Source organism: Diaporthe batatas (genome assembly GCF_019321695.1).
Source record: "Diaporthe batatas strain CRI 302-4 chromosome Unknown Contig00026, whole genome shotgun sequence".
NCBI lineage: Eukaryota > Fungi > Ascomycota > Sordariomycetes > Diaporthales > Diaporthaceae > Diaporthe > Diaporthe batatas.
The window spans coordinates 182221-194241 of record NW_025408573.1 but is presented as its reverse complement, the minus strand read 5'-3'; the positions used below and the strand labels follow the sequence as shown (position 1 = coordinate 194241).

Genomic DNA, 12021 nt, shown 5'->3' with positions numbered 1-12021 from the left:
AGTAAACATTGTCCATGTTGATAAATGTCGAGTTGTTATATAGACATTTGGCATCAAAGTTGAACAACCAGCGCTAGTACAGCAGGGGACCCCTGAAGATTGACGCAACAAGACGGAGGGGCAGAACTTTTCAGCAGCATGGAGGGGCAGCTTTCTGCCCGACTTACACAGCATACACCATCGTACAGCCAGTCAGTATATTTATGCCCTCTCAACGACCCGTATCACTTCACCACCCATCATCGCAGACTAATATTTTACCCCGAATCGCCAGTCATCCAGAAACTATCACTCAAGGCATATAAAAACCCCCAACAACAACAGACAGACAAGATGGCCAGCCTCCAAGCCATCAAGTACACGCGCGGCCGGCTGGACGTGCTGGACCAGCTGAGGCTGCCCCACGAGCACCACTACGACGAGGTGTCCAGCTGCGAGGAGGCCTTCGACTGCATCAAGGCCATGAGGGTGCGGGGCGCCCCGGCCATCGCCATCGTGGCCGCCCTGGCCCTGGCGGTCGAGCTTGACCGCGGCGCATGCAGTGAGTTCAGTCTTGCATGAATGCGAGCATACACATGCATTACATCCATTCCAGATTTGAGACTACATAAACAAGGCTAACATCCACCCAGCCGCCATGTCCGCGGACGACACGATCAAGTACATCGACGCCCGGCTGGACTACCTCAAGGAGTCCCGCCCCACGGCCGTCGACCTCACAAACGCCATCAACCACCTCAAGGCGGCCACCCGCGCCGCAGCCCCCTCGGAGCCCGCCGCCGTCGTCGCCGCCTTCGTCGAGACGGCAGAGGCCATCCTCGCCCGCGACCTAGACACCAACCTCGCCATCGGCGAGCACGGCGCCGCCTGGCTGGCGGGCGCGTGCGGCGCGGACGACACGCCAGAGAACCAGGTCTCGGTCCTGACGCACTGCAACACGGGGTCCCTGGCGACGTCGGGCCACGGCACCGCGCTGGGGATCATCCGCACGCTGCGGGCCAAGGGCCTGCTGCGGCACGCCTTCTGCACCGAGACGCGGCCCTACAACCAGGGCAGCAGGCTGACGTCGTTCGAGCTCGTGTACGAGGGGATCCCGGCCACGCTGGTGGCGGACTCGATGGCGGCGGCGCTGTTCCGGCTGCGCGGGGCCAAGGGCAGGGAGGGGGGCATGAACATCGGCGCCGTCATCGTCGGCGCGGACCGCGTCGTGCGCAACGGCGACACGGCCAACAAGATCGGGACGTACCAGCTCGCCGTGCTGGCGCGGCACCACGGGGTCAAGTTCGTCGTCGCGGCGCCCACGACGTCGGTCGACCTAGAGACGCTCACGGGCGACGGGATCAGGATCGAAGAGCGGAGGGCCGAGGAGCTCACGCAGATCAGCGGCGCTGTTGTCGGTGCTGACGGCGCCGTGGATGTTTCCCAGACGGCCAGGGTGGCTATTGCGGACCAGCGGATCGGGGTGTGGAACCCTGCGTTTGATGTCACGCCCGCGGAGCTGATCGACGCGATTGTGACGGAGAAGGGGGCGGTGGTGAAGAACGCCGAGGGTAAATTTGACTTCAGGGAGGTCATGCCGGAGAGGTGGGCGCAGGTTGTGGGCGGACAATGAGACAAAGGCTGGTGTAAGCCAGGCCCACGCAACCAGGGCATATAGGAAGGATCACGATAGGTCTTGTCGCCTCCCATGTCTATGTACAATTTGGCCTCCTCGCAGGCTGTGATACCCACTTAGTGCTTCAGAGAATGCAAGATGAGCTTCTGAAAGCCCTCCACCGCGTCCTCCAGGTCGCCCACTGTCAGCGCCTCGTTATCGCCGTGGGCGACTAGGATGCTGCCAGGTCCATACAGGTACCGGGTGTGGTTGCCCTCCAGGAACGGGATGTCGGTGCCATAGTTGGCGACAATAGTATCGAACCCTACCAGAATCATACCCATTAGTGCCTGTAATCACTCTATCGTGTTCTGAGCTTTTGAGCCAAGCAGGAGACCACTTACCGTCCACCTCACAGTCACAAGGCACCACGCCAACGCCCCCAGGGCAATCCACACTCAGCGCCTCATCATCCACAGACGCAAGCACGGCCTTCATCCGCTCCCGCACAATCTCATGCCCAGTCTCCTGCGGCCCGACAGCAACCCGGAACACCAGAGTCGCAGCGGCGTGGGCGGGGATGACATTCGGCGCCACCCCGCCCTGCATGGTCCCAATATTCACAGTGGTGTTCCCAAACCGCTCGCTGCTGCCCAGGTCCGCCGACACGACCGCCGCCAGGCCCCGGACCAGCACCTCGTTGGCGCTCTTGCCCAGCCACGGGTACCCGCTGTGGCCGGCCTTGCCCGCCGCCGCCACCTCGCACGTCATGGTGCCCTTGTGCCCGCACGCCAGCTTGTTCTCGGTCGGCTCGCCGAAGATGGCCGCCCGGAAGGCCAGCGAGGAGGACCTCGCGTGCGCCGAGAAGGCCTGCATCCCGTCGCCGTACCGCTCCTCGCCTACCACGTACGCCACCATCAAGTCCTCGGGCGCGACGGCGCCGCGCGCCAGCAGGGCCTGCACGGCTGTGAGCTGGGCCGCCACGCTGCCCTTTGCGTCGACGGAGCCCCGGCCCGCGATGGTGGTGGACCTCGTTACCTTGCCGTCGGATATGGAGTAGGGGATGTGCGGTGGGACCACGTCGATGTGGCTGGTGACAAGGATCTTGGGGTCGGGCTTCGTGGCGTGGTGTTTTGAGCTTTTTGATGGGGGCCACGCGACGACGTTGAGCCGGTCGCTGCCCTCGGGGGTGTTGTTCCTGGGGACTACCTTCTGCACCTCGTAGTGCCATGACCGCGAGATGAAGTAGTCGATCAGGAAGGCGCCGACTTCGTGTTCGGCCCCCGTCGTGGAGGAGATGTCGACGAGGTTCTTGTGGAGGGCGAGCAGGTCATTTCGGTATGCCGGCGCGTTGTCGGTCGTGGCGTCGAATGATGCGGCTTTGCCTTCGCCAACGCCCAATGGCTGCTGCTGCTGGCTGAGCAGGGAGCCCGTCGCCTGGCTCAAGCCCAGCGCGAGAAGAAGAAGTTCGTGGCACAACATCCTGGGGCAGATATCTTGGGTCGCGTCGATTGATGCCAGCAGCTCAATGGGTGGTGCAGGAGCTACGGCTGGAGCTCCAGGTAAGCTCTGGTGCTCTGCCATGACATTTTGGCTCGGCACCTGCTCGGCACCTGCTCGGCACCGACATCGGCATGGGTCCAATAAGTGTGAAGGAAGTGCCTAGGTACTTATTACCCTCCATGCCTTGTAGTAACTGTCAGCTGTGCCGAAGACCTGCAATGTTAAGCGGTCAGTACTCACATCTGGTAAATAGTCGCATCTCGCTCGCCTATCCTGCTTGCTCCTTAACACCTAGGCCTCCCGTTGGCGAACTCGAGAAATTCGGTAGGACTGATCAACCAGGTTTCATACGACAAGAAGGGCAACCTCGGGGCGGGATTTTCTTACTGCTGAGCCTTCAAATGTTCCCAGGGTTTCAAGTAAAGCGAGCAAGAAAGGAGGAGCAAAAAAGAGTACTCTACCATCCAACCATCAAATTCGCAAAGTCTAGATAGTCACCTCAATCTAACTTATCATATGCGACCAAGAGAGTTTGTTGCAGCTCATGCCATGCAAGTGCCAAATACTGTCATCCATACTGAAGTCAGGAGAGCGTGTTGTTCTCTGGGGAAACAACTGATATCTGTCTGCAGAGGGACTCCTCGTCTTCCCAGACTTCCTCTACTCACTTCACTTCTTCTCTCGACCCTCACACAACAACTCTGGATGCACACTTCAAGGTTTTGTTTACCCTTTGATTGGCACGACTGCATCCAATTGATGCTTCAACGACCTTCAACAGGAACTGTCTTATACAAACGTCCTGCTTCACCTCCTGCTTCACCTCCTCATCACCATGACTTCCATCTGGTGTCCCACCCCACTCTAGACACTTTGATCCTCATTGCTTTCAGCACATCCTGGGGAAACACGGTCTCAGCACACTCAGGCCGGCGGCGATGGCCGTATGGCCAAGCGCTCCCACCTGCATGCTCCAAGAGCATGTCATCATTGAGCGTGTTCTACCCCCAGGTATATATGATTTGACAAACTGCTGTATCTGACATGCGAAGTGAGGATGATCCCGCTCGCATGATTGATGACCTTGTCGCCAACCAGGCGCACCAGCAATCCTTGTTACAAACATGACGAACATACAAGACGTCAGCTTTTTAGCTGCCGCATAATCTTTTTTCAGAGCGACAGCCCAATACAGCCTCAGTCAGGATCTTGGCACACAAGCCTGAACGATTTGTATCGCACAGCAACTCAACAGTGCCTTCGATCGCATCATCATTGGATGCAGGGCAACGCTGGGGGTTTCCGTTGCTGTGACTTGGGGGTCTGTCTTCCATTTCTTCTTTTGTGAGAGGAGGGGTTGGGGGGGACGAGGAGAAGGCTGGCTCGGAGTCACTTGATTTAATCGAGTGGCCATATGACATTTTGTCAAATCGTTCGAGTAGCATGCTCAATACAATAATTTCCACTCATGGCCTCGCTGAAATTTACCCAGCATGCGTGCATCGTTGCTCATGCACACTGGCGCACGGCAGCATAGTGTCTCAGGCTGTAATTCCCCTCTGGGCACCGGAGGTGGCTGTTGATTCGACTTTGCAGCACGCCTGATGCTTGGTCTCACCGGCCGGTCCCCCAGCGGGGCTCTTGCCCAAGGCTTCATTCAGCTTCTGTGACAAATCCAGCGGGCTCCCTTGTGCGAGGCGGCGGACCGCTATTTTCGCCAAGGTTGCCGGGTCGCTGGGTGACTGTGGCCAGGTCGCCATGCTTGACCAACTTTCAAAGTTTTGATGTAGCTGTGCTCTGCAAGACTAATTGATCAATTGCAAAATCTTCATAGTTTTGGTGAGATCAATCTGTGGGGCCCCCACGGCTCAAGTATCTCAGGCCTGTACCATGCGACCCCACCATTTCGCACACCCCACCATCTCGCACAGCCAATTTCCCCACACCCTACTAAAACTTTCAACTTTTAAACCTATATAAAAGGCTATATACTTAGTTTAATTTTAAGGGGATTTTTATATAAGTATATAATCTAGTATATAGTATATATAAAATATTTTTAAAATTATATCTATTTTATTTTAAAAGTTATATTAGGTTCTTATTTCTATATATATTATGTATATATAAGTTAATAAATTATAATTAAATAGTTTTAAGAAATATAATTTTAATAATATTATTTTATACTATTTTTACTTATAAAGATTAAAATTAAAATTAAAATTTTATATTAAGAATTATTTTATTAAATAAAAATTTTAAAATCTAATTTCTATTATAAAACTTTTATTTTTAATAAAAAAATTAATCTTATTATTCTTAATTAATTTTAATATAAATTAAAAAAATTAAATACTTTATTAAAAATAACTTTATAATATATATAAAAAATATTAATAAAATTTTAATAACTTTAAATAAGAAAGAAATTAAAAAAATAGTTATTAGTAGATAGATATAAACTATATATAAATTTTAATATTTTAACTCTTTTTAATTAAAGATTTATTATTAATAATAGAGAATATATAGAATTATTTTAATATCTTTATAGTAAGTTTTAAAAAATTAGCTTTCTAACTATATATAGTATATAAATTTTAAGCTAATAATAGTGAAAAAATAGAAGGTTGAACTATTGACTTTTATATAGGGTCTTGAAATTTTAGCTGTGCGAGATGGTGGGGTGTGCGAAATGGTGGGGTCCCATGGTACTAGGAGTCACCTGCCAGAGCTAGATGCAGCTACAGGTGCAGGCGGTGTCCGGCCCAGGCAGGTTTGGCCCTGTGCTAGTCATGCTGGCGTTCATTTAGCGCTTCACATTTTGAGCCCTGGAGAATAGAGTATTGGCCTAAAAGAGCCTCTTGGCTTCCTTAGCGGTGCATGTAAAATGCGTCGCCATTTCTGCTCAGGGCCGAGCAGTTATTGCTAAATCTGATGACGACGTCGTGGGCTCCCACAAGAAATGTTCCCAAGTGCCCGCCATGCAGTCCAAAGGTAGCTTCGATCCTACATAGGTACGTTGTTTTTAGAGATTCCCGTCTAGACGGTGCCCCTCAGCCTTGTGTGTGTGTCATAAGGCTGAGGCCATATGTACCTATCGTGTTTTAACTATATTTATAAATATAATATTTTTGGATGATAGGACTTAAGTATTTACTTTTATATAATAGTAATATAATTTAATTGAAGCTTTATTAAATAAGGTAGATGAATTATTTTTTAAATATATAATTAAAGAGTATAAGACTTTGTAATTTTAAGATAATAGAGTGTTATAATAGTAAGTCCCTACTACTGTCGATAAATGGCCTAGTCTCTATATTAAGGACCGGTGTCATACAGCTTGGAGGGTTAAGTCGGGTTAAAGCCCCCGCGGGTTTGAGTATATGATATTTTGCTGAAAGAAGGTTTTCGGCTGGTAGTCTAACTTGGCCAAGTAGGGTGCAAGATTATATTCTAAATGTCTACACAAGGTCGTTCTTGATACTCTTTAAGGAACCCAAAGAATTAAACCAATCGATGGAAAGTGTAGCTCTGCGATAGGACCGCGTCCGTATAAGGCTGGGAAGGCGCCGTTATGGGAGCCATATCCTCAACATCAATGGACGCACTGAAATGACGAGTCTTACTGAATCTCGCGATTTGTGCAAAGCCAACAGTAGAAATCATCGATTGAATGGTTATACAGGATCGATTTGGCGAAAGATAGGTCTTTCTCACTCTGACAGCCGTGGTATCGGCTTTCCTGCCCTGCAGATCCAGCAACGTCCTATACATACAAATAAGGAAGGGGTGTGAGCCTCCTAGTACAACAACGAACATGCCGATTTGAGTGACAGATGTTGGTCGACGACGCCGATCTGCCTCCAAAACTACAGAGGGATTCCAAGGTTCTTAAGGGCGCCCTGGGCTGTAATCGAAATGTTAGGTCAAGATTTCTTCGGTGGAGAAGGGGATCTTTCTCTACTCACCAGCATCGACGCCACTGGCCACAGTACCCTCAAGACCATTCGCGCCGCCGGAAGCTGGGAGGAAGCTAGCCTAAGCATGGCCGTCAGTCTAGGTTCAGAATCTATAAATAATGATGGGGGAAGGAACCGCTTACCAAGGGATTGAGGGCACCGGGGAGTCCAGCTCCTGCTGCCGCAGTAGCGCCACCTTGTAGAAGACCGGTCTTGGTTTCCGAAGGTCAGTATGTGCTCAGGGCCTTTTGTTTGCAGGCAAGGCATTGTAAGAGATGCGATAACCTACCAGGGCATCAAGGCCACCGGCCCCACCAGCCCCGCCTGTGCCTCCCAGGAGGCCGCCGGTGAGGGCATCGAGCTGACGTTTCTTCTCTGGTACGAAGGCCTGGCCTGGCTGGACGGTACCCACGCGGCCTTGGATGCTCGTCGGGGCTGCCAGAGCCACGGCGATGAAGGCGGCGATGAGAGCGATGTTGCAGTGCATTTTGAATAGAGAGTAGTAATAAGAATGGAAAGTCGCAGACTTGTGTGGGCTGAGAAGTGGATCGAGTAGTAATAAGAACGGAAAGTCGCAGACTTTTCTAGGATGAGAAGTGGATGGCTTATAGAAGGAGAGAGTAATGCTGTGTGGGTGGATTGGGAGTATGGTGGACGAGGATGAGATGTCAAATTCGTCAAGGGAGGACATTCGCTCAGCGCCTTATATATAATATCGACTGATTCTATTTTATTTCCCTAGCCACGTTGTTGTTTCCTGTACACTTCTCAAAACAATCCTCATCGGGTGCAAGTTCTCGTTCCAAGGCCCGGTCCTGCCGAGGAACGGTGCCTCCGAGCGCCCGAGCTTGGCCTCCGTATGTAGACATCCATGGTGCATCATTGGCTGTTTGAAAAGCCACGGCCCGATAACCATCAGCCAAACGGGTCGGTTGAGTTGCCTGACTGGGCGTCCCGCTGCCAGCGCTGTCAAGAGCATCCCTTCGGACGTCTAGCATGAAGTTGCGCCGTGTCCATATCGAATGCGCCGGAATGCAGGCAACGATAGGTGAGAATTTGAGATTCGAATAACACTCTGATCGTGCAGGTTTTGTCTAGTATTCCCTGGGGTTTGATTTTAGCTCCCGGGAAGGTGTCGGGGTCGACGGGTTCCCTATAAACAAGATGTACGCGGGTTCGGGTTGCAGTTGCAATCAATGGTACACAAGCCTGCGCCGCGGGTTAAAAAAAGGTGAAAAGACTGCACTCCTTACTCAGCCGGGCTAAAGAATGTCGTCTGATCATGTCGGTTCGTTCAATAGAGGGGGGGAAACGTGGCCATAATAATCTAGCCCGAAACAAAGTCAGCCCTAGAGCTTCAGACTGTGGAAGGGGCTGCTCTTGACGCTTTGACCCGGGCTAATTGCTGCCAGTTGGTGGGATTGTCCCCATCCTCCAAGTAGAAATGAATTCCACATCATCGCTTCGCAGATATGCTGTGAGATCCTCAAGATGTTGATAAATGAGCTCGTGAACATGGTAGGGAAGCTTGAAATAGAGTAATGAGGAGGACCTTCACTGCTGCACTGGGAGGTAATTCATGCTTCACGTACAAGCCGTCCGTCCCATCAATGGCCTATGGTGAGGGATTGCTACGCTATATATAAGTCTATATTATTGAAACTATGAATTTAGAGTATGTTCTCCACTTAATATTCTCCACTACAGAGCAGTGCCAAACCCACCAGCTGTTTCTCGCATCACTTCTCCACGTGATGCTATAGCCTCGTTGCAGAATAAGTGGGTTCAAGAGGGTGGTTAGTGTTTTTTTTTTAAGCTTGAGTTGACTTCTTCAGGTCACGCCACTCTCAGCGAGCGTCCACCCTGAGTGTCTGCAGGCCCCGGGGGAAAGGAATCACATTTCTTCGCCCATCGGCCCGCACAGCGGTTGCCTTTTGTCTCCGCCGAGTCTCAAGGCTTGGATTCCTTCAGTTTACCTAGCTCACTAATACCCTAGGTTACGTAGTAGCCATGACTACAAATATGTGCGCATGATTGGGTGAAGGGTAGGTAGCGATACTCCAGTGGATTTTCTGTAACACTTTGAATGTATGCCCAACACGAGCACATTGCAGAGCCAAGCGTTGTTTTTTGCCTACAACCTATCATCAGCGGAGTGGACGTTGTTGAGCGGGGATCTGCGCAGGGGCAGTTTGAGCGTTATGCATGGTCAGCGCGCCAGGAGGGTAGGATACTCTTCCAGAAGCAGGTAACGAAAGCAGGAATGGCGATTTCACGGCTGAACAGCGGACACGATGTCACAGATTGCGAAGAAGCTCCCAGAGTGTCCATTTCAGGTCCTAGGATTCCAGTCAGGAGGTAGTAGCAAGACGAAAGGACAAGATCCTTCGTCCTGCCTGTAATTCAGTTGTTGCAGGAAATTGAAGAGGACCTACAGTACGTAAGACAGCGTCGTTGGAAGATGCTTATCACTGGTTGGGATCACTTGTGAAGGAATACTTCCGGGCCTTTATTGTTTTCTTTTCTTCTTTTTGCCTTCCAACGGCTGGCGTTTTGAGCGTTGACCACCGTATGAAGGCACCATGTATGTCCTCAGACATATACGAAATAGAAGCGAAACCACATAAACTTAACCCCTTAATAGATTTAACGTATAATAATATTTCACTAACATTTTACGAGTCGTTTAATATAGTATCTTGATTTTAATTAAAGGTTAAGTTTTAACATACATGCGTACCTATGTCAGGGACCCCCCTCCCCCTGGTAGGTACACAGCAACTAGGATTCTCACTATATTTTGGTGTGTGGTCTTTTCTTCCCATCCACAAACCTGATGAGCTGGCGAACGGTCTTCATGTTTCCAAGAATGATCGAAAACACATTCAAGATGATACCAGCGAGTTGGAGTTGAGAATCAGATAAGTTAAAAAAGACAGCTGCGACAACACCAATTGAAAGGTGAAGCCCAAAGAGAGCAATGGGCCATCCCAAAGTCATGTTATCCTCTGCGTTTTTAATCAAGTTGTAGCGGCTGAGCAGATTCTCCCTTAATGTTGCTAAGTCTCGGCTTTGGTTTAGGGCGGACAACTTTTTCATTTCCAATGGGAAATAACGGTCGAGGTCTTTGACGTCTTCTAAGCTCCTGCCATGCTCAAAAGCCTGCGCGTCAGAGAGATGTTGATCCACGTCCGTTCCCCGTGATGTCTCCGGGGTACCGGAGTGCGTGGGCTCCAGGCTGATGTGATCATCGGAATGGGTCGCTCGCTGTAGAGAAGCCGCGGCTTCCTCAAAGTACTGATTGGAACCCCGATGATCAGGTGTTTCTGCTATGCTGGCTGTTGCACCTGTCTGGGAGCATGCTTGCGTGGCTCGGTCAAGATATCCAGCGACTCCATTTTCGTCTTCCTCTGTTGCTTCACTTCCCAAAGGGTCTTTGCGTGTTGCGCGATATGCTGCAAAACCGTAAGCAACAAAGAATGGTGGAATTGAACGTGTTCTTGAATAACCCACAGGCATATGCCTCGCCGATCGCTAGGAAAGGAAGAAAGAGCAACAGCAATGCCGTTATCTGACCAAACCCCATCTCCGTAGACTCCTCAGAGAGCTCTGGCGAATCCCATCTATACACTACAACCTGCGCGATACCAAAGCAGAAACTGTATGTCATGTCTGGGAAGGTCTCCAGGAATGATCCGTCATAGAAGAACAGGCCGAGGCGACTTCGCGCATGTTCTCGAGGCTTGTCAATAAGATCCAGGATCTCCTTAGACCGACTCTCGTGCTTCGTTGCTGTGAGCTGTTTCATGCGTGAAGTGAATTTTTGATCGGTTGCAGAATCCGTGTGAACCTCGTCGCGGCGAGATTCCTTATCGCGGCTTGACCTGAGCTCGGCAACGTCCCAGAAGCTTGTAAGTGGGCCAAGGTAGATCTTGCGAACTGCGCTAAAGTAATCAATCCACAAGGGGAGGAGAGACGGTATAACGTAGAATTGCAGCGAGGGTTCATTCCCAGGACAGTCTATAGGAATTTCGAATATGGTTATGGATGTTGTCCTGATGAAAGCATAGGACAGGAGGCCCATGAGGCAGATCAGGCCTGCCACGCGAAAATGTCTGATTACTCGATGCCTTTGGAAATGGACACAGAGCACGTCGATGGTGGTCAGATGGGTCGTGCACGAGAACCATCCGAGGCAGGTGGCGACGGAGAAGTCATATCCTGTAAGTGTTTGCTGCCCAGAGACGGCTGCGACCAGGACGGCAAGTCCTGTGACCAGTTGCTGATCACTCAGGCTGATTAGGAAGTTTGAGACAGCGTCTTTGCGGGCTTTCCTGGAGGCATCATCGCTTTGATCTCGTCTGGTCGCAGCAGTTGTTTTGATACCCACTTCCGGATTCTGGTTCCTGGGCTTGGACCTGAATAGGAGCTTTCGAGTCATAGCAACCACTTTGGCATCAAACGGATTGATAAGATCTCTGTCCAGTGTGTCTGTGATGTAGGCGAATATTACAGTCAGATAAGTAATAGCAGCAGTTATGAAAAAAGCCGCCAGAGCCTGTAAGTCAGCAAGGGTAATTGGCACTTATCGAATTTGAAGACCTACTCCAGGACCAACAATATCGTTCTCGGCATCTAGCAGGCCGCTGGGACTGGTACAATTCGCCATGATTAATTCTACCCACGACCTCTGTCAAGTGACGGTGAAGAGGAAGACCAGATAATGACATGGGCGGGAAAAACACAGAAACAATGTGAGATCAGGCTCTCGGCATTCATGAAGAGGGGTGATTTATAGTCGCGGCGACAATATTGAATCAGAGCCTCATCACTTCCAAAGTTGTGCAACTTCCCCGCACCCAGCAACCTACAGCTGAAAACTAACCCAAGCGATGCATGCCAGCTGGCCAAAGGAAAACTCATCTACCATTTGGATGTTTGGGATCAGCTGCCAGG

At 50.7% G+C, this 12021-nt stretch overlaps 4 protein-coding genes across 4 annotated transcripts; 1 reads left to right on the top strand and 3 right to left on the bottom strand.

The window, feature by feature from the left end:
• Window positions 1-333: 333 nt before the first annotated feature.
• Window positions 334-1612, top strand: KVR01_013345 (S-methyl-5-thioribose-1-phosphate isomerase MRI1; the record flags this gene model as incomplete). The annotated part of the gene is made up of 2 exons (XM_044788451.1): window positions 334-541; window positions 633-1612. 2 exons carry the CDS (start codon window positions 334-336, stop codon window positions 1610-1612), a joined length of 1188 nt encoding a protein of 395 aa, XP_044637607.1.
• Window positions 1613-1731: 119 nt separating this feature from the next.
• On the bottom strand, window positions 1732-3076 carry KVR01_013343 (uncharacterized protein; the record flags this gene model as incomplete). Its single annotated transcript, XM_044794757.1, has 2 exons — window positions 1732-1919; window positions 1999-3076. The coding sequence occupies 2 exons, from the start codon at window positions 3074-3076 to the stop codon at window positions 1732-1734; spliced, it is 1266 nt and encodes a 421-aa protein (XP_044637605.1).
• Window positions 3077-6780: 3704 nt separating this feature from the next.
• KVR01_013347 (uncharacterized protein) lies at window positions 6781-7714 on the bottom strand. Its single transcript, XM_044786270.1, has 4 exons — window positions 7355-7714; window positions 7209-7277; window positions 7075-7144; window positions 6781-7013 (listed from the first exon to the last, which is right to left on the bottom strand). Exons 1-4 carry the CDS (start codon window positions 7550-7552, stop codon window positions 6976-6978), a joined length of 375 nt encoding a protein of 124 aa, XP_044637609.1. The 5' UTR covers window positions 7553-7714; the 3' UTR covers window positions 6781-6975.
• A 2133-nt stretch (window positions 7715-9847) lies between these two features.
• KVR01_013369 (uncharacterized protein) lies at window positions 9848-11774 on the bottom strand. The gene is made up of 3 exons (XM_044781775.1): window positions 11672-11774; window positions 10579-11623; window positions 9848-10520 (listed from the first exon to the last, which is right to left on the bottom strand). The coding sequence occupies exons 1-3, from the start codon at window positions 11732-11734 to the stop codon at window positions 9859-9861; spliced, it is 1770 nt and encodes a 589-aa protein (XP_044637631.1). The 5' UTR covers window positions 11735-11774; the 3' UTR covers window positions 9848-9858.
• Window positions 11775-12021: the final 247 nt, after the last annotated feature.